At 37.5% G+C, this 22,977-nt stretch overlaps 1 protein-coding gene across 1 annotated transcript in view; it reads left to right on the top strand.

Annotated features, from left to right (window-relative positions):
* Positions 1-22,977, top strand: part of TCEA1 (transcription elongation factor A (SII), 1) — a 76,176-nt gene that overhangs the window by 49,423 nt on the left and 3,776 nt on the right. The window contains exons 8-9 of the mRNA XM_006900527.1: positions 4,622-4,768; positions 20,661-20,732. Of these exons, the coding sequence (XP_006900589.1) occupies positions 4,622-4,768; positions 20,661-20,732 (219 nt within the window). The remainder of the gene's footprint in view (positions 1-4,621; positions 4,769-20,660; positions 20,733-22,977) is intronic.

The raw sequence follows: 22,977 nt of genomic DNA, 5'->3' as shown, positions 1-22,977 counted from the left end.
TGAAGGCTGCAGTCCTTGACCCTCTGCAGCAAGCGCTTCAGGTCCTCCTCAGTTTCAGCAAGCAGAGTTGTGTCATCTGCATAATGCAGATTGTTAATAGATCTTCCCCCATTGCTGATGCCACACTTCTCACAGATCCCAGCCTCTCGGATAATCCAGGAAGTATTAAAAGAAGATGGAAAGAATATACTGAGTCACTGTATCGAAAGGAATTGGCAGACACAGAAGAATTTAATGAAATAACATATGAGGAAGAGCCTATGGTGATGAAGGAAGAAGTTCATGCTGCTTTGAAGGAAGTAGCAAAAAATAAAGCCCCAGGAATAGATGGTATACCAGTTGACGTATTTCAGCTAACAGATGCTGCCCTGGATGTGCTCACTGGGTTGTGCCGAGAAATCTGGAGAACAACCACTTGACCAACTGACTGGAAGAAAGCTATATTTGTTTCCATTCCAAAGAGGGGTGACCCGACAGAGTATGGGAACTATAGAACAATCTCATTGATTTCATATGCAAGCATGATTCTACTGAAGATTATCCAAAAACGACTGGGACAGCACATCAGCAAAGAACTGCCAGAAGTCCAAGCTGGGTTTAGAAGGGGTCGTAGTACTAGGGATATTGTAGCTGATGTAAGATGGATCTTAGCTGAAAGCAGGGAGTACCAGAAGAATGTCTGTGTTTCATTGATTATGCAAAGGCGTTTGACTGTGGATCATAACAAACTGTGGCTGACTCTGAGAAGAATGGGAATCCCAGAACACTTGATCGTTCTAATGCAAAACCTATACTTGGACCAAGAGACGGTTGTCAGAACAGAAAAGGGAAACACTGCATGGTTCAAAATTGGGAAAGGTGTTCGCCAGGGATGTGTCCTATCTCCATACCTTTTCAACCTGTATGTAGATCAGATTATCCGAGAGGCTGGGTCAGGTATACTAGATATGTAATAGATTATGAGATATTTTGGTATACTTACATAATGTATAATCATTAGAGACGTAGTTAGTATAATTATTAAATGTGAAATAAAATAATTAAATCTACTGGAATTATATACTATGATCATTGGGTGACTATGTTAAATCATTGTCCAAAAGCATGAGTGTCGCTGTCTGTTCTCCAGCAACACTCTGATGGGGATAAGCATGATGGAGACACACCACTCTGGGAGCCATTCAGAAACTCTATCCAGCTCAACTCTGTTGGGGGCTGCAGTGCACTTATACACAATCATGTAAACAGGAAGATAGGATAGGGTGGGCTTGTTAGACGTGGGACATGCACATTGGATAGGAGAACCTCAGCCTCCCACCTCTACAGATGTGGCAGCCATCTTCCCAGGTGGCGAGCTTTCTCAAGCTGGTACAGCCAAACGGGAGAGCTTTCTCTATCCAGTATTAAAGGACGTTGGAAGGCTTGCACTTATCTGGAGCTTAGGTGATCTGTCCTGGCCAGAAGCCCTCCCTTTCTCCCCAACATTCCTCAACACAAAAGTGTTGTGCTTTTGGATTTTAGTAAAACAAAGAATTTAATCTTTTATTGCAACAGACTTCTGAACTTTTTCCGTGGTAAACACTATAAAATTTTGTTGCATATTGTTTTTGTTGTTAGATGGTGTCAAGTCTGCTCTAATTCATAGCAATTCTCTGCTCAGTAGAATGAAACTGCCTGATCTGAAACTGTTCTCTTACTGACTATTAAATTTACACAGAGAGTGATACAGATAATCAAACTCCCAGGGTACCTTTCATTGATGTCTTTTCATATATTATCAGTAGTATGTTTGCACTCTTATTTTTAACATATCCAAGAGAACAAATTCATCTTTATATAGTTAATAAAATGTGTACATTAAAAAAGATCCTGTTAAACATATAAAATTTTCTCAAGATAGAGATAATAGCTTAATGAAATGGTATATACCATAATCAAGTTTGAAGTCATTTCAAGAATTTGTTGCCCATATTTCATCTCTTCTCCTTTTCTCTTGCATTATTTAATGACAGATGTTAGGTATCATTGATTTGTGGGAGTTTCTGGTGGCCTAGTCTGTAGGGAGTTGTGCTGTTTAGCCAAAGGCAGCCCCTCTCTGACACATTGACTTGTTGGGAAAAAGATAGTCTCCTGTACTATTTATGAACTCTGAAAACCCACTGGAGGGTTCCAACTTAACGAAAGTTTTTACCTAGTAGAATTGCTGTATAGCATTTTCTTGGCTATTATCTTTATGAAAGCAGATTTTCATCCCTTTTCTTTAGTGGTTCTACTAAATGGATACGAACCACTAATCCATATATAAGTAGTTTTTGTGCCACCTACAAACCTTGAAAACAAGTCCCGGAAGGTAAATCCTTTACTTTCATAGCATGCTCCTTAGAGGCAAGGATGGTGAAATTGCATTTTACATACTTTGAGCTTCTTGTCATGTTATTAGGAGGGGCCATCCTTAGAAAAAGACATCATACTTGGAAAAATGGAGGGTCAGTGAAAGAATGAAAGACCCTCAAAACAGTGTGACTGTAACAGTGGATTCAAGTATAGCAGAGATAATGAGAATGGCACAGGATAGAACAAGGATTCTGCTCATAGGGTCAGTGTGAGTCATAGTCGACTCAGTGGTGCCTATAGTAACAGCTTACATACATGTGAGATTGTTTTCCTTATATATCTATATTGCCTTTACTACATCCAAAAGGGGAGCTGTGATAGCCTAGTGGTAAAGAACTACGCTGTCAGCCCATAGATGTGGTTCGAATCCACATACTGCTCTGCAGGAGAGAGCTAAACAATCTCCTATGTGATTTACTGCCTTTGAAAACCTACTGGAAACTCAGCTATGAGTTAGCTCCATCACGATGTACACAACAGCAGGACCACTACCATCCAACAAAGTTAAGATTTTTTTATTCTAATCCACATTCTAAACAACAAGCCTCCACAAACTCTGTGAACTTTGATAAATGTCGATAATTGTAGAGGCGCTTCAGGCCTTTTGCTCATTAGGTTTCTATGAGTCATGCTCAATTCAGAGGCAGTCAACAACAATAACAATATCTAGTTTATGTTTTCTTGATTGTACACTTTATAGCAGAACTCAAGTACACATTGTTTTTCATTCAGTATCTTAGGCTTTGCTGTTTTATTTTTTTGTGTGTAAATCATTGTTCCTTTTTAGCTCTCTTATTTTCATTCATTTCATTGACCTATTGAAAATAGGTCATGTCTTTAGAATATCACACAGTATCAATGTGTCTTTATTTCTTATGATTGTTTTTTCTTTGGACCTTTTTTTATCTCTAGTTTCTGCAAGCTGGAAGTTCTGTAAACTTGATTAGATTCAAATTCAGCTTTTTGTATAGTATTTCATAAATTGTACTTTTTAATTTTGGATTACATCACGTCAGGGAGCACATAGTGTCATGTTTCTTTGCCTGCTGTGAATAATCAGTGAGCTTAGTCATAGCGTTCTCATTCTTCCATGTAACCCTTGCTGTCAGCCAATTGCTTGATGAATGAATTCACTGATATCTTTGTCTTAGTCAGTTATTTGATTTCACTAAAAAAAAAACACCACTCATTGCCATAGAATGGATTCCAACTTAGAACGACCCTCCCCTGAGTTTCTGAGGCTGTAAATCTTTATGGAGGAGACTACCCATGTTTTTAGGTAGCAGAACAACTCAGTATAAAAAATTCATCATTTTTGCATGAATTGCTGTATTTCTTTAAAGATCCACTTTCCCTTATAAATCATGTTTGTTGATTATCTTGTTGGTTTGAACAAAAAGAGAGTAAATCTCATTCTTTTGTTTAGTTTCCAGTTATCAGAGAGGAATTGATGTCTTAGCTACTGCCAGTTCCTGTTTTTGCATGTGTATGTGTTTTTTCTTTAGGTATCACTATGTACTCCTGTTTGGTTTTTTTAAATTCAGCAAGGCTTAAATAGCAATTATTTGAAGACTGAAATTATTTTATCCAGTGGTCAATGGAAGTGTCTTCATGTTGGCTTCGATGTCTTTTTTTTAGCTCAGTCACAATAACTTTTGGTAGCTTTTGTACTTTCTGGCATAAGAACATGACCTTGTTTTATGCTGTGCATTTTCTGCTTGGATTTGGAATCACATATTTTAAAAAAATTTTATTTTTATTTTATTATTTTTATGTGTGTGTACCATCAAATCAGATCTGACTGGTACAGGAGGAGATTGTCCCTCCTTCCTTGGCAGAGCATCTGGTGGATTTGAACCATGCGCCTCTGGGATTGCAGTGCAGCTTCTTGCCACTAGGCCACCAGAGCTCCCCAGAATCACATATTCTTAAGAGTACCTAGTTCCTTTTGGAACTGGGGATAGGTGAGATGAGAAGATTCTGGATACCAGGAGTACTTATTGGTACAAGGCTATGTTGTTTTATAAGCCTTTAAAATAATAGCGGAATTTAATTTTCACAAACAAACTTAAAAGTATCTGAAGACATTTTAAATGGAAATAAACCCTTAAAAATCCTTGGAGAAAAATTAGTCATTTTCAAAATGTTAAAAATTTGATTTTAATTCTGTTAAAGTAATCAAATATTAAAACATTAACGCTGATTGGTATTGTCACTTCCCCCGTAGGAAATGGCTAGTGATGAACTTAAAGAGATGCGGAAAAACCTTACCAAAGAAGCCATAAGAGAGCATCAGATGGCCAAGACAGGTGGCACCCAGACTGACTTATTCACATGTGGCAAATGCAAAAAGAAGAATTGTACTTATACACAGGTATGTGACCATTTGTAGATTCTTTTTTTTTTATCATTTGTAGATTCTTATTTTTGTATCAGGAATGGTCGGAGCCCCTTGTTTTGAAGCAAGTAGCGATCTAGTTACTAACACTTGGGTCTCTTTTCTCCCAAAGGAAGATGTGATGTCTTCAGCATAAAATTCTCTCTGCACAGTAATAGGTTCCAGTTAATTTATAAGATAATGGTAATAATTTCTGGGAAACAGTTCTTGTGAAAACTGTTAGTTAACTAAAATGTAGGAATCTTCGTTAAAGGAAAAAAAAAACCCCACCAAAAAAACCCGCAGACCCATTGTCATTGAGTTGATTTCAATTCAAAGCAGCCCTATAGAAGAGTGAAACTACCTCATAGGATCTCAGAGCTATAAATCTTTATGGGAGGTGACTGCCACATCTTCCGTGGAGTGGATGGTGGATTCAGACTGGGGAGTTTTCATTTAGCAGCCTATTGCTGAACAAAGGGAGCTCTGGTTGTCTAGTGGTAAGACACTGCATTGCAGTCTCAAAGACATGTGATTCAAATCTATCAGTTGCTCCACGGGTGAAAGATGGGTATTTTTTTCTGTGTGATTTAGTGCCTCTGAAAACCCTCCAGAGAATCAGTTATGGATTGATTCTGACTCAGAGTCACACAACATCATCAGTGCTTAACACACTTTCCCACCAAGGCTCCTTATAAGTCTTAATGTTGTTTGTAGAGTCGGAGCCGACCTATAGCTGACTCTCCAGCAGGTTTTCGGAGGCAGTTAATCACACAGAAGGAAATTGCTCAACCTTCTCCTGAGAAGCAGCTGGTAGCCTTGAACAGGGTTCCTTCGAGATTGCAGCGCAGCTTCTTAAATAAATGACTATGTTCTTTCTCTTAAGAGGTCATTAGTCATTATGTTGACATCTCGTTGGATCTTAAAATTTGAGAAAAGTTCTTAATTCTCTGTCATATTGAGCACTAGTGTTTTCAACTAATTGGTTTCTAGGTGTCTTTTTTTTCTCTCTAGCATATTTGATGGCATTATATTTGTCTGTGATGTGAATAAACTTTATTCTTAAACAGCTGAAAAACCCCCCAAATTATTTTGATAGGATGTGTGAATATGGAGATGGTGTTTTGTCACCATCATGAATATCACTTGTCAAATAGATTTCTTGTGCTTATCTATAATTTGTGCTGAACTAGACATTTTATCCTTATAAACAACTTCTTATATTTCAGGTGGATTAAAAATTGAATTTTCTGATTTGTGACAGTTAAGCACTTAAAATAATATTGCTAGTCTTCTCATGTACACTGTAGAGAGTAGCCTTTAGATTTTGTTTTCTGTTTTACAGATTTTTTAAAAAAAATAGGCATTATATTATTAGCATTAAAAATTCAAAAGCTACCAAGCCTTTTAAAAGTGAAAAAAATTCCCTCCTATTTTTGTCTTGAGCCATATAATGTCTTTTCTCTGGAGGGTAACCAGAGTTACTAGTTTGTTGTGTAACCTTTGGAATGTTTTGTGTATATACATGCACATATGAATATATTTTTGTTTTTAAACATATACAGTATACCCTTTTTGCAGATAACTCTTCCCTTCTACATTTATTTGCCAACTGTTCTCTCTCAGCTCAGAGTTATTTTCCTAAGGGTTGTTCTGCCTCTTTTTTGGGAGGAGCATATTGCTGTTAAAAAAACAGCAAAGTCGGTTTACAAAAATAAAGAGGAAGCAGTTGGCAAACAAATGTTGAAAGCTTGTACTGTTAATGGGGATAGGGAGAGCGATTGTTATATAAGTTTTCTGCCTCTCTTTTCTTGTTTGGGTAGTATTTTCTTTTTAACTATACTTTGTTTTGTTGTTGTTAAATGCCATTGAGTTGAGTAAAGTCATAGCAATCCCATGAATTCTTTCCTATCCTTTGCTGATCCTTATCCTTGGTAATTTGAGTCCATTGCTGCAGACACTATATCAGTCTATCTCATTGAGGGTCTTACTCTCCTTTGCTGAACCAACTTTTCAAAGAAATAGTCTCTCCTAACTTTCCCCCTTCTTGCTCTTTGCACATTTCATGATAATACTTTGCTTTGTCTTCCTGTGCTGCCCATTGAAATCTTCTATTCAGTTCCTTAACATCTTGATTTCTTTTTATAAGTAAATTTTTTAGTTTGCTTACAAAGTTTGGATTCATTGTTTTTTTACATTATCTTCATTCATGTTGTGTTTCATACAATCACTCCCATTTATCATATTTTATAAAATTAATCAGCACTGAAATATACCCACCATTGCCTTGTCTTTCCAGATCCCTGCCTGATCTTTCCCATTTCCTTTACTCACCCCTCCTTCTACCCATGAAATTGTGCAACTACGATTTCCCCTCGGCCATCCTCACCCCTCCCCTCCTACCCTCCCCACTTTGGATCCTCATACCCGTTTTACTGTTTATCTTTCTGTTTCTACAATGATGGCCTTATACAGTATTTGTCCTTGTGGGATTGAGTTCGTTCATTTAGCTCTCTGGTCCTTCCTAAGTTATGTAGTAATTTTCAAAGTCATTGCTCCTGCATGTTACATAGTATTCCATTTTGTGAATATGCCACAATGTTTCAATCCATTCGTTGGTGATTGGACATTTGACCAGTTTCCATGTTCTTGTGATGGTGAATGCTGCTTCTACAAACATTGGGGCACAGATCTCTGTTTGTGTCTCAGTTCTGATTTTCTCAGGGTATATTCCAAGCAGTGGAATAACTGCATCATAGGGAATTTTTTTTGTTCAGCTTTTTTAGGAAATGCGAGACTGCCTTCCAAAGTGGTTGTACCATTGTACAGTCATACCAACAATGTAAAAGAGTTCCTATCTCACCACATCTTCTCCAACATTTATTACTTGCTGTCCTGTTTAAACACTGCCACTGCTACTGGGATGAGATGGTATCTCATTGTGTTTTGATTTGCGTCTCTCTTATTGGTGGTTATTTTGAGCTTTTTAAAAAAAATTTTTATTTTATTATTTTTGTGTGTACCATCAAATCTGTGACAGTGATGTGCCAGTCGTGGTAATGGGTACCCATGGTGGACAGTGTTGGCTGGAGTTTCCTGACTAAAATAAGCCTGGAAGCAGGAGCGGCATCCACTTCTGAAATGGCTTGCCTCCGGAAACTATGTATGAACAGTGCTCAGGCCGTTCGTTCATAGGGTCGCTGTGAGTCGTCTACCACTTGACGGCACCAAACAACAACCACCACCACCATTATATCAGATCTGACTGATACAGGAGGAGATTGTCCCTCCTTCTCCAGCAGAGCATCTGGTGGATTCGAACCACAAACCTCTGGGATTATAGTGCAACTTCTTGCCACTAGGCCACCAGAGCTCCCTATTTTGAGCACTTGTTTATGTGGTTTTGACCATCTGAATTTTTAATCAATCTTTTTCTTGTGGAGGCCCTATAGTATTCTGTTGTGTTATAAGACCCTTGTCTGAGATAGTTTGCCAAATGTATTTTCCCATTTAGTGGATTTTCTTTTCACTCTGTTGAAAAAGTTTTTGATGAGCACGGGAATTTAAACTTTAGAAGATCCTAAGCATCATTTTTATCCTCTCTTGGTTGTGTTATTTCTGGCTGTATTTTCAGCCTTTTAATACCATGGGATAAGCCTTGTAAGCTTGGTCCTTCTTTGTCTCTTATGATCTTTATTGTTTTGGACTTTACCCATAGGTCTCTGATGCACCTTGAGTTGATTTTTGTGTATGATGAGAGATGTGCATTCCACTTCAGCTTTCGGCAGGTTTTGCTAGCACCATTTTTTGAAGAGGTTGTCATTTCCCCATTTGATAGTTTCTGTTTCCTTGTCGAATATCAGTTGACCATAGATACAGATGAGTCCATTTCTGGATTCTCAGTACTGTTCTATAGGTCTGTGTTCCTGTAATTATATCAGTACCATGCTGTTTTGGTTACTACTGCTGTGTAGCAAGTTTTGAGATCAGGGAGTGTTATGCCTCCATCTTCATTTTTGTTTTTCAGAAGTACTTTGCTTATTCAAGGTCTCTTTCCTCTGCCAATAAACTTGCCTTTTCTATCTCTTTGAAAAATGAATTTGGTATCTGTATTGGGATTGTATTAAGCATATAGGTTGCTTTTGGTGGGATTGTTGTTTTCACTACATTGACTCTTCCTATCCAAGAACAGAGAACATTTTCCCCGTTTAGGTCTTCTATTGTTTCTCACATAAATGTTTTGTAGTTTTCCTAGTAAAGATCTTTTGTGTCTCTAGTTAGGTTTATTCCTAAGTAGCTCAATTTGTGCTTGGCTATTACAAATGGTATTGCTTTCTTGATTTCCTTCTCTGAGTTTTCTTTGTTACTGTTGAGGAATCCTACTGACATTTGTATATTGATCTTGTTTCCTGCCATTTTACTAAGTTGGTCTACTAGCCCTAATAGGTTGTTTTTTCTTGAGTCCTTGGGGTTTTCTGTGTACACTAATCATGTCATCTGTATAAAGTCACAGTTTCACCATCTCTTTGCTAATCTAGATGCCTTTTATTTCCTTCTCTTGTTGTATTGCCCAGCAAAATTGATTTCTTCCCTTTGCTTTAGCTACATGGTGCTCTAATGCAGTATTGAGAGCCTCTTCTGACATCCATCTTCATCTTTTCTGCTTCCTCCATCTTTGTAATGACCATTTTCATTCTTCGTGGATATCTTATCTTGATATCCTCCCACAGCTCATCTAGTCTTTGTTTATTACTACTTACGGCCTCGGACTTGTTCCTGAAATTGTCTTTAAATTCAGGAGCTCAAACTTTGGTTTTTGTGCATTTGATTTTGTTTTCTTTAGCATCAGTTTGAATTTGGATACAATTAGTTGATGATCTGTTCCACGGTCAGCATCTGGCCTAGTTTTCACAGCTGCTATTGAACTTCTCCAATGATTTTTTTTCCTCCACAAATGTAATTAGTCTGATTCCTGTGTAGGCCATCAGGTGAGGTCCATGTGTATAGTTGCCACTTTTGTTTCTTATAAAAGGTATTTGCAGTGAGTATATCATTGATTGTACAGAATTTTATCATTCTGTCTTTGTCCTACCAATATGCCCAAAGTGTGAGAGACAAAGCTTTTATCTTATTTCCCTTCAAGGAGCACTCTGGATGCACTTTTTCCAAGACATATCTGTTTGTTCTTTTGGCAGTCCGTGGAATATTTCGTACTCCTCTCCAGCACCACAACTCAAAAGCGTCCATTCTTCTGTCTACCTTATTCATTGTCCAGCTCTGAAATACATAGCAGGTGATTAGAAGGATTGTGGCTTGAATCAGGTGCAACTTAGTCTTTAACAGACATAATTGCTCTTTAGGAGCAATGAAGAGCTCCCAGACAACAGTTGTTCCCAGTGCTATGTGTCTTTTGATCTCCTGACTGCTGGTGTCAAAGGTATTGACTGTGGATCCAAGCAAGATGAAATCATGGACAATTTGAATTTTTTCTCCTTCTGTCATTAAGTTGACTTGTGTCCCAATGGTGAGGACTTTTGTTGTCTTGAGATGCAATCAGTATTGAAGGCTATAGGCTTTGATATTCTGCAACAAGCACTTCATTCACATCCTCCTCACTTTCAGCAAGCAAGCTGTGTCATTTGCATGACACAGGATTGTTGATGAACCTTCCCCCAATCCTCATGCTACACTTTACTAATAAAGTCTAGCTTCTCAATGATTTTTTTCTTTTCATTTTTTTTAAAAATTTTATTTTATTATTTTTGTGTGAGTGTACCATCAAATCAGATCTGACTGGTACAGGAGGAGATTGTCCCTCCTTCCCCGGCAGAGCATCTGTTGGATTCAGGCGTGCACCTCTGGGATTGTAGTTGCAGCTCCTTGCCACTAGGCCACCAGAGCTCCCCTCAGTGATTTTTTTCAGCTTACAGATTGAGTAAGTATGGAGAAAAGATACAGCCCTGATACACACTTTTTCTTTATTTATTCTTTTATTTTATTTTTACAGAGTTTGAATACATTGTTTTTCACAAAAGATTCTTCCTTGCCATTTCCTTCACCTCACCCACCTATTGAATCATGCAAGCCTATGATGAACACCAACTCCCATCCTCACCCTTCTATTTCCACCCCCCACCCACCTTGGATCCTCATACTCATTCTACAATATACAGTATTGTCTTTGTGGAGTTAAGTTAGTTCATTCAGCAGAATGCTTTCCAGTCCCTCCAAGTTAGATAGTGATTTATAAAATGATTGCTCCTTCATGATACGTAGTATTCCATTGTATGAATGTACCACAACTTCTCTATTTGTTTGTGGTTGGACATCTGGGCTGTTCCCATTTTCTTGTGATGGGGAATAATGCTGTTATGAATATTGGTGTATAAGTCTCTGTTTGAGCATCAGTTCTCATTTTCTTGTATTTCAAGCAATGGAATAGCTGGGTCATAAGGAATTTCTTGCCCAGATCTTTGAGAAAGCGCCAGACTGCATTCCAGAGCAGTTGTACCATTGTACAATCCCATCAACAATGTAAAAGAGTTTCTATCTCACCACAACATCTTCAACATTTATTACTTGCTGTCCTGTTATACTTTGCCACTGCTACTGGAGTGAGATGGTATCTCATCGTTGTATTGATTTGTATCTCTCATACTGTCTGATTTGGAGCATTTCTTCCTATGTCAGTTGGCCATTTGAATACCTTCCTCAGTGAAAATTCTTTGCGTGTCTTTTGCCCATTTTGTCATTGTGTTATCAGTCTTTTTCTTATGGAGGCACAGGAGTATTCTATATACTTTTCTTATGAGACTCTTGTCTATGATGGTATTGCCAAATGTTTGTTCCCAGTCAGTATATTTTCTTTTCACCCTATTGTAAAAAGTTTTTGATGCACACAGGGATATAATCTTTAGAAGACCCCATTCATCAATTTTATCCTCTTCATATTGTACATTTCTGGCTGTATTTGGCAGTCTCTATACATTTATATATTTATATATTTAGACTAGGACTTCTAAGCTTGATCCCAGTTTGTGTCTTATGAACTTTATGGTTTTGGCCTTTACTTCCAGGTCTCTTATTCACCTTGAGGTGATTATTGTGTATGGTGTGAGATGTGAATCGTGTTTTAGCTTTCTGCAGGAAGCAGTCCAGTTTTGCGAGCACCATTTGTTGAAGAGGTTGTCATTGCCCCATTTGATAGGTTTTATTTCCTTATCAAATATCAGTTGACCTTAGATAGCTGGGTATATTTCTGGGTTCTCAATTCTGTTCCACTGATCTATGTGCCTGACACACACTCTTTTTGATTTAAATCATGCGCTGTTCCTTGCTCTATTCAGATAGCAGCTTCTTTGTCTAAGTATTGGTTTCACAGCACAGATAAGTGTTCTGGAAATCCCATTCTTCTCAATTTTAGCCATAATTTGTTATGATCCATGTTATAACAAATGTTATAACAAATCCACATAGTCAAATGTCTTTGCATATTCAAGAAAACACAAATATGAATTCTTCTGATACTCTTTGCTTTCAGCCAAGATCCATCTGACATCTGCAGTAATATCCCTAGTGCCATGGTTTCTTCTAGAACCAGCTTCATCTCCACTGGCAATGCTCTGTCACTGTATTGGTATAACTTTTTTTGGATAATCCTAACAGTACTTTGCTTGCATGTGATATTAATGATACTGTTTGATAATTTTTACATTCTGTTGGATAACGTTTTTTGACAATGAGAATAAATATGGATCTCTTCTATTCAGTTGGCCAGATAACTAGCTACCTTCCAAATTTTCTATCACAGATTGGTATCCTGTTGATTTGAGGACTTAGTTTTTGCCAGTCAGTGCCTTCAGTGCAGCTTGAAATACTTCTCACATCACCATTGACTCCTTATCATATGTTATTTCTTGAAATATTTCAGTGCTGGTCAATTATTTTTTAAACAGTACACCTTCTTTTGATGCTTCCTGGATCATTCATGATTTTCCCCTTAGCATTTCTCAGTATTACAACTGAGGCTTGAATTTGTTTTTGAGTTCTTCTAAAATGATCTGGTAACATTGGTTATTATCTCTGCAGTATTAGATATAATAATATCTCCCATTTTTACTCTGCCTTCTCCATTTTCATTTGTTCCTTTTCCCAGCCCCTTTGCCTTCTAATCTTTGCTTTTGAGCAAATGTTTCTCACCTAGTTTTGTAGAGTTTATTGTTGTAATGGTAGTCACATTCCTCCTAGGTGTTAATTTATTGGCCAGTCTTACTTAATCTGAAAGGTGCTGTTTCAGTTTCAAGTTAAATGTGTATCATAGGACTGTAGTCTTAAGGATTCCTTGAGTATAGGTCAGCCCAATACATCTGATTTCTTTTCTTAAAAGTCTGAGTTTTGTTTCTGTTATCCCATTTTAACTGGGTCCTTCTAAAGGCAACCCCAAGGTTAAAAGAAGATGTGCTCTGAAGTTTATTTAAGTGAAATTTGTAGGGAACATACAGTTCTTATTTAGCTACACTATATAGTCCTGCAGGCCTTTCCAGTAATTTAAAATGTGTACATGCAATAAGAGAGTGATAAAATGTGTAATTCATTGCAAGTAGAGGTTTGTCCAGTCATTTCAAAGTGAAGGGATAGTTACATAACAGAAGAAGGGCCATCATGAATTGTAAGTTAGACATTCATAGCGTGGGGGCTGCATGTATTGTTGTCCCTGGTCAGAGTTATTGTCAGTGTTAGCCAGGCACCATCTATTTCTTCTGAACTCAGATTGGAGGGCGCTGTAGCTCATGTGGGCCATTAGTCCTTTGGGCTAGTTGTTTCTTTCAGTCTGTAGTTTCCTTCTCTTTATTCCAGGCAGAAGACCAGTAGTTGTATCTTACACAGCTTAGGTAGCTACTCAAAAGTTTTGAAGACATGAGGTGCTGCTCACCAAAAAAGAATGCTAAATAGCATCCTTATGATTGTGTTATGCCAATTGACTAAAATGTCCTGAAGCCTTATTCCTGTGCCTTCAGATATAGTAACTCAGCCCCATGAGGTATTTAGATATCTCTGGGAAGTTTCTTTATGTTCTCTGTGTTTTACCTGTGTATGAATGTATATGTGGTATGTACAACTGTGTATATAGAGCGAAGACTAGATGAGCTGTGGGAGGATACCAAGAATATCATCCAGGAAGAATGAAAAAGTTCATTACAAAGACAGAGGAGGAAGATAAGACCAAGATGGATGTCAGAAGAAACTCTTAAATATTGTGCTGGAGAAGCCAAAACAAAGGGAAGAAATCAAGATATTAATGAGTTGAACAGGAATTCCAGAGGGCAGTGTAGGAAGACAAAGTAAAGTATTACGATGAAATGTGCAAGGAGCTGGAGTCAGAAAATACAAAGGGCTGAACTCGCTCACCGTTTCTAAAGCTGAAGGAACTGAAGAATGAATTCATACCTCGAGTTGCATTACTTAAAGATGATTTTGACAGAATATTAAATGATTCAGGAAACATTAAAAGAAGATGGAAATAGTGTACAGTCATTGTACCAAAAGGAATTGGTGGACACAGAAGAATTTCATGAAACAACGTATGAGCAAAAGCCTGTGGTGATGAAGGAAGTTCAAGCTGCTCTGAAAGAATTGGCAAAAAACAAGGTCCCAGGAATTGATGGTATACCGATTGACGTATTTCAACAAACAGATGCTGCCCTGGGTGTGCTCACCAAGTTATGCCAAGAAATCTGGAGGATAACCACCTGGGCTACTGACTGGAAGAATCTATTATATTTGTTCCCATTCAACAGAAAGGTGATCCAACAGAGTTGTGGAAATTATAAAACAGTGTCATTGATATCACCTGCAAGCAAGGTTCTGCTGAAGATTACCCCAAAATGACTGGAACAGCACATTAACAGAGAATTGCCTGAAGTGCAGGCTGGATTAGAAGAGGCCGTGGCGCTAGGGATAGTATAGCTAATGTCAGATGGATCTTGTCTGAAAGCAGAGAATACTAGAAGAATGTCTGTCTGTGTTTCATTGATTATACAAAGGCATTTGATTGTGTAGATCACAACAAACTGTGGCTGACTCTGAGAATGGGAATCCCAGAACACTTGATTGTGCTTATGTGAAACCTATACTTAGACCAGGAGGCAGTTGTCAGAACAGAGCAAGGAGATTGTGCATGGTTCAAAATTGGGAAGGGTGTGCGTCAAGGATGTGTCCTGTCTCCATATCTTTTCAATCTGTATACAGAACAGATTATCCAGGAGGCTGGGTTCTATGAGAAGTATGGCGTCAGAATTGGAGGAAGACTCAACAAAAATCTGCGTTACGCAGATGACCCAACCCTACTTGCTGAAACTAAGAAGGATCTGAAGCACTTGCTCCAGAAGTCAAGGACTGCAGCCTTCAATATGGATTGAAGCGCAACATCAAGAAAACAAAGATCCTCACTACTGTGCCAATTGGCAGCAGCATGATAGATGATGAAGAGATTGAGATTGTTGACAGCTTCACTTTGCTTGTCTCTACAGTTAACACTCGTGGTACCAGCAGCCAGTAAATTTAAAAGACAGATTGCACTGGGAATGTCTGCTGTCAGAGACCTCTCCAAAGTACTGAAGAGCAGCCATGTAAGTCTAGAGACTAAGGTGCACCTGATACAGGCCATGGTCTTTGCAATTACTTTCTGTGCATCAGAGGGCTGGACAGTGACTAGGGATAATAGAAGGAGAGTTGATGCCTTTGAGCTAAGTTTGTCCTACAGAGGGTGAAGCCAGGCTGCTCCATGGAGGCAAGGATTCTGAAGCTCCATCTGACATTACTTTGGACATGGTGTAAGGCGAGATCAGTCCTTGGAGAGGGACATCATGCTTGGGACGGTGGAGGGACAAGAAGATCCTCAATGAGATGGATTAATTCTGTTACTGGGGTAATGGGGATAGGTGTGTTTGAGACAATAAGATTGGTAGGGGATAGAGCAGGGTTTAGGGCTGTTGTACATAGGGTCGTTATGTGTCACAGGCAACTCGATGGCACATAACAATAACCTTTATATGCCCACACATACTCCTATAGGAGTATGTTTGTGTGTTTGTATAGAATTCCACAGTTGTACTTGTGTATGCCCACACATGCTTTTCCACACCTGTAGTAACATATATATATCTATTTATGTAACTGAACACAAATTTTTGGTTGATACGCCTGTCATTGCAGGATACTATGATAAGGGCTTTACCATACCTTTCCTGTATATTTTATATTTCTCAGTGTCTTTGTTAGTCATTAGTCATTAATCTTAGTAGTTATGCTGTGTTGACATCTTGCATATTTCTTACTGCTTTCCCTTTTTTGGAATTAATGCATATCTACTATCTAGTAAGAGTTCTTGCTCCTTCCCCCTCTCAACCTTGATAACTAGTGGGGAAAAATGCTGCTTTCTCTATGTAAATGTATTCTTTATTTTTTTAAATAAAAAGTGCCATCATATATTTGTCTTTTTGTTGTTGACCTATCTCATGCAGTGTAATGTCCCCAGTAATGTATTCATCTATTCATTCATTCGTGGACACTTGAGTTGTTTCTCGGTATTGTAAGTCAGAACTATTTCAGAGACCAACTGTGATTGATCATTTCAACATCTTGCTTTATATGCAAGAGCAAACTGTGAAGCTGAAGGCAATGAAAATAAAGCCACATAAGCCAAAATAGAACCTTGAGTTTATCCCAACTTGTGTGTGTGTGTGTACCATCAAATCAGATATGACTGGTACAGGAGGAGATTGTCCCTCCTTCTTCAGCAGAGCATCTGGTGGATTCGACCACTAACCTCTGGGATTGCAGTGCAGCTTCTTGCCACTAGGCCATTAGAGCTTTCCTGAGTTTATCTCAACTTAATTTTACAGTCTGGTTTTCAAATGCTTGTGAAAACTGGGACAGTGAATAGGAAGACAAGAATTTATGTCTTTGAATTACGATATTGGTGAAGAGTACTGTACTATGGCTGCCAGAAGAACAAACAGATCTGTCTTAGAAGTGTACTCTATTGTCTCACACACTTTGGACATGGTATTAAGAGCAGTCAGATCTTAGAAGAGGGTCTAATGCTTGGAAAGGTGGAGAGTTGGAAAAGAGAAAGGCCCTCAGTGAGCTGTATTGACATAGTTAGTGACTGTCACAATGGACGTTAGTGCAGTAGGGAGCACATGGGTGGTATAGGATCAGACAAGGTGTTGATCTGTTTTCTGTAGGGTTGCTGTGGGTCAGAGTCAACTCAATGGTGCCTAACTGCAAGTAGCTCCAATAGCTAATAATGATGCACATCTCTTCATGTGTTTGTTAGCTCCCTGAATGATTTCTTTGGCGATGTGTTTATTCATGCTTTTTGACCATTTTTTAAAAATTGTGTTGTCTGCTTGTTCAGGTAGGGTAAATTTTAAGACAAAGAGTTTATGTTGTCTTTGGGGAGGAAAATGGCCAGTCTCCTCCCATGCCTTATACAGTCTTAAAGAAACGAAAGGTTGGCATTGTGGTAGTTTTGTCTTAGTGGTAATGAGTTTGGAGTTTTAAACAAGTTGAGATGAAAAATAGAAATACCAAGTTTATTTTGTTGAATAGAAACAGCTCAGTCTTAAAGATGAAGTCACTATCTCTCCACCTTAAGAATTAAACTCTTTAGATAGAATACATCAGAAGTTCTCTGAAAAGCAACAGAGATAAATCGGGACTTTGAACTAGTCCAAATTGGTTTAGTCATGATCAATGAAGTAACTTAAACAGCCTGACATTTTAATAATTTGAGTGAATGCTAACCAAAACAGGGGAAGTTACATATTGAACTCTAGAATTTAATAGAATTGAAGAGATACTGTTTTGTTGTTGTTATGGTCCGTTGAGTAGGAAATGACCCATAATTAATCCTTTAATGGATTTTTGGAGACAGTAAATCGCAAGTTAGGAGATTGCCTATCCTCCTTCCACAAAGCAGCTGGTGGATTTGAGCTATATGCTTTTGGGATTGCAGTGGTGCTGCCAGAGCTCCTGTGTCTTGAGCCCTTTTAGGATCCTGATGCAGGAGCCTGAATTATCAGCAGGGCTGTGAAGAGTAGTAGATACTCGGAATGGTGAGACAACTGTTATCAGTAAGCTGGACTCCTTGTTTTTTAATCTACAAGTCAAGAGATTTAGTTACTGGGCAATACTTATCCTCTCTTTGTTTTCTAAGAGGGAAGGAAGGTTCAATTTCTAGTCAGGCTTTACCATCCCAATTAGTTCTAGATCATACACTTTTTAAAAATTAGCATCCAAGCAACAGATGCTGGCGAGGTTGTGGAGAAACTGGAACCCTTATTCACTGTTGGTGGGAGTGTAAAATGGTGCAACCACTGTGGAAGTCTGTATGGTGCTTTATCAAAAAGTTGCAAATAGAGATACTGTTTGACCCAGCAATTCCACTACTGGGAATATATCCCAAAGAGACCATAACTGACATCCACGCAGATATATGCACACCCATGTTTATTGCAGCTCTGTTCACAATAGCAAGGAGTTGGAAACAACCCAGATGCCCATCAAACGAATGGATAGAGAAGCTGTGGTATATTCACACAATGGAATACTATGCTGTATTGAAAAAACAAGGAACTCATGCAATATTATTCAAAATGGGTGAGCCTGGAGGACATTATGCTGAGTGAAATATCTCAGATGCAAAAGGACGAATATTGCATGGTGCCACTGTTGTAAAATGGAACTGATATCAGGGTTGGGCTAAGACTGAGAAAAACTGGATAAATTGTGTATACTGCACTGAAACAGATGAGGGAGTGAATAATTTAAAAGCGTTGTATGATAGGGTCTTATGGTTATCATGGGAGTCCACAATTAAGGTTGCATAGTGGAATGTAATTGGGGCGGTGGGAGGGGTGCAGGGGGATTGTGTATCAGGGAAGGAGTGTTTCTTTTACTTTTGAAAGAGAGGAGTGAAGTGGGGTTGAGAGGGGGAGGGATGGGCGGGGAGAGAGTGCAGCAGTGAATGAATGGAAATCCAAAATCTCTGTAAATCCTCATTAAAATTATTTTAAAAAAAGAAAGACAATAAAAGCACTTTGAATATCTAAAAAAAAATTAGCATTGAAGTCTGAACAAGACTGAACCTCTCTGAGGCCCTGATTTAAAGAAATAAAATGTAATTCTTGGCTAACTTGTGTCCACCATGCAATTAAAATGTTTACCTAGAAAATTAAGAAGTTCCTTATGGCTGTTTTTAGTAACTTGGATGTCACTATTAAGTATGTGTAAAAAATTTCATAAAACTTAAAATCTATTTTTATCTGAAAGATATAGTAGAATGCTGCTATTTTGAGAATAGTTCTTATTTCTCTTTTGCATTTTTAATTTAAAAGTCATACAGATAGTTGATGGATACCATGAAGGTTCTAATCTTTAAAGAGGTGATCAACTTGGATTCATCATTTCTTGCAGAAGTAGACCTTTATCAGAATATAGTATTATTAGTATTTGTGTTTTTGCCTTTACCCCCCCCCCTTCTTCCTGCTTAAAGCTTTTTCTTAATTAAATTTAAGGACATCTTTTAACTTTAATAATACTTTGTAAACTTCCTTCAGAAATGGATAGTTTAAAGAAGGAGCCTTTCTGTCTTTGAAATTCTTAGAATTCTCTTTAGTATAAAAGTTTAGAAGTCTGTAACTTTGTGTAAATAAATATTTAAAAAATCTTAATAGCTTCTAGGGCCTTGAAACACAGTTTAGTGGGGCATAAGGAGTCAATTGAAAGTAATACAGTTCATAAAGAAAGTACTCAGCATCCTACTTTAGTATCAATTGGGATCTTAAAATCTTTTGAGCAATCATCTAAAAATGCAAATATTGTGTCCTCTCTCTCTGGGACAAAGTATAGAGACAAAGGCAAGAGATGCAGACAGTGCATTTTAATTTACAACCAAGACCTCAAACTCCATAATCTTGAGACAGGAACTAGATCGTGTCCAGCTTCAATAGTTAATCACAGTAGAATGTCTTGGATAAAGTAGGCAAAAAGTGGAACAAAATGAATAAGACGTAATAAAATTAAAAATTAGTAAGATGTTCAGATTTAGTGCTCAGATAGAAACTGGGAGGGATCTAAGGCTATACTAGCCCTTCATCACCTGGAACAAAACTGAACACTATGACTCAACTTCCATCCAAACAATAGATGGGACCATAAAAAGAAACAATTAACATCAAGGAAGCACTCACTCCTTACAGTAATCAGCTGGTGACAATTGTCCAAGGATAAACCTCTGAAAGCTGAAAGGAATTAGATAGAAAGATTGATGGAAATGAAAATGACAAGAAGTGGGAAAAGTACAGTTAAATTGTGTGTAATCTAATTAATATCAAAAAACATGTGTAAGTAGTGGAAAAATCAATTAGTTTTATAAACTTTTACTTAATTCACAATTTTGGAAAAAAAATCTTATTAGCTCTTTTTAGTACTTTGAAATATGCCTGTTATCAACTGAGTCACTTCTGACTCACACTGCAGAGTAGAACTTTAATAGAGTTGGCAGGACTGGCCTTTCAGAAGCACATTGTTAAGCCTGTCTTCTGAGGTACCCTTGGGTGAGATTGTCTCATCAATGTTTTAGCTAGTAAACACATTAAAAAAAATAATATAGGAAGCAATTTTTTTAAAAAAATGTAGTTTGGAAATACACACTGGTTGTTCTTTATGTGATTTGAATTTCCTTCCAGCCCTTATTCTATTGTTATGTATCTTCACTTAGACTATTCATTTTTTTTTTCACTTAGACTATTCTTAGATCAAGTTTTTACAGTACTGCAAAAAAAGAAAAAAAAATCATACTTTTAACTTATTTTTGCTGCAGGTCCAAACCCGTAGTGCTGATGAACCGATGACAACATTTGTTGTTTGTAATGAATGTGGAAATCGATGGAAGGTATTGTACCCTCTTGTTTCATATTATTATAATATCTTTATAAATATCTGTAGATATCTCAGTATATTCTTATCCTCTGAAGTCAGTGACTGCTTACTTGTGATGGTGGACTTTGTGTTCTTTCAGGAATAATACTGACTTTCTTTTGATACCTTCATATTAGAGAGAGTAGCAGGAGTGAGTCTTCAATGTGTGTTTCTGTATCACAGTCCCAGGTGTTTCTATATCACCATCCCTGATGTACTGTCCTCATTCAATTTTGAGAATCCAGGTAGTCGCTTTTACTTAGACTTAAAGATTATCTGTACATGATATTAAATTACCTTGTTGAAATCAGGCGCTCTGACTTTTTTTAAGAAATATAGATGAATACTGTGGCTGTTTGTTTAGACTTTTCACTGAGCCTACCTTTGTAGTCTTGAATTAGCCTCACACAGTTAAATTTTTGCACTTTAGTGGTTTCTTCTTGAATTTTCTTGTAAGCCCCCAAAAGATAGTTTAAAATTGGGCAATGGATTATAAATCAACCCATAGAACATTTGTACTATTGGAGGTGGAGATGGGAAGGGCTAGGTTGGAGAGGGTCACATAGAAGTGAATATGATCTTTGGAGTCAGACATATTTTGGATTCTCTTGCCACTTAATACTACTGAATTGTAATTTTATCTTTTATTAAATGGGAATAATTTTTAATTAAATGGAAAATATTTTAGGTTATGATTAGTAGAGATGGTATCTATTGAAAGTGCCTGCTAATTATCATTGTTCAGAAACACTATTGCTAGTTTTTAATGAAGTTTATAGAATTCTCTTTTTACTTTTTTTTTTTAAGATTGGATTTGCTTTTCTTTATTGGTATACAGAAAACGTGTGCTGTTACATTTTTATCACATAAGGGCTCTGTATGTTTTATAATATGTATTTGTGTACAAATGTGATACGTGTGCATACAGTACATATAAACATACACTTTAAAAAACAAACAAAAAAACCCAGGAGACCTAGTTGCATCAGGGAGCTCTATGGCCTGGTGATAAGAAGCTGCAATGCCAACCAGAAGGTACATGATTGGAATCCACCAGATGTTCAGTAGGAGAAAGAGGAGAAATCAATTGATGTATAATTTACTGCCTCTGAAAACCCACCGGAGGGTCAACTATGGATTGGTTCTGACTCAGTGACACATAACAATAACAGTTGCATAAAATTAGTATTTCTCGTAGAAGATTTGTTATGGTCTTACTTTTTTAATGTCTCTTTAGCCTAACTTACTGCTCTACTTCCTGGCACACAGTTAATGGATATGTTTGAAGATTCTATAACATATTTTAGGAGGGTAGAAATGTAAAAATAGAAATAATTTCATTAAGTTCTCCACTGAAGAAAAAAATATAATAAATGAATTTGATTCATTAGTGAGTGAAATAATACTGAATTTTTGAGAAGTCTTTTTTGCTCTTTTGGACTTAACTGAATTGAAGTTTTATAAAGAAAAGACATGTCTCTTGAGTTATTAATCCTTCTATCTCTGAGCAGATTTTATATTTGTTCCTTTGGTGGATTCTTTTCTTTTTTTAAAAGTATGTTACTTTTTTTATCTAGTTGTTTGCCTTCAGGTCACGCACAACCCATAGCGACCCTATGGACAAAAGGCCTGAAGCCTTTCTATAACTTTTGACATTTATCAAAGTTAATAGAGTTTCCAGAGGCATGTTGTTTAGGAAGTGAATTGCACTCCTGCTTCCAACAGCAACAACACTATTCTTGCTAGTTTTTATATAAAGTTTATAGGATTCCTTCCTCCTTCCCTCCCTCTATTTTCTGTGTACCGTCAAACCAGATATGACTGGTACAGGAGGAGATTGCTTCTCCTCCAGCAGAGCCTCTGGTGATTTTTGAACCACCTACCTCTGAGATTGCAATGCAGCTTCTTGCCATAAGGCCACCAGAGCTCCCCGGATTCTTTTCTTTTTTAAAAGTATGTTACTTTTTTAGCTTAGTACTTAAAATTATTCAAATAGGTTAAAGCATTTTTTAAAATAAAATGTGAATAAAAGCCAGAAATTATTGTTATGTTGTTATGTGCCATCGAGTTGCTTGTGACTCATAGTGACCCTGTGTACAACAGCCCTAAACTCCGCTCTGTCCTGTGCCAGTCGCACTGTCTCTGACACTCCCATCCCAATTATCCCAGTCACTGAATCAATCCACCTCATAGTGGGCCTTCCTCTCCTGCGCTGTCCC

The sequence above is a fragment of the Elephantulus edwardii genome, unplaced genomic scaffold, assembly GCF_000299155.1.
Source record: "Elephantulus edwardii isolate Elephantulus edwardi_28Jun2011 unplaced genomic scaffold, EleEdw1.0 scaffold00287, whole genome shotgun sequence".
Taxonomy (NCBI): Eukaryota; Metazoa; Chordata; class Mammalia; order Macroscelidea; family Macroscelididae; genus Elephantulus; species Elephantulus edwardii.
This window is presented reverse-complemented; position numbering and strand designations above follow the sequence as displayed.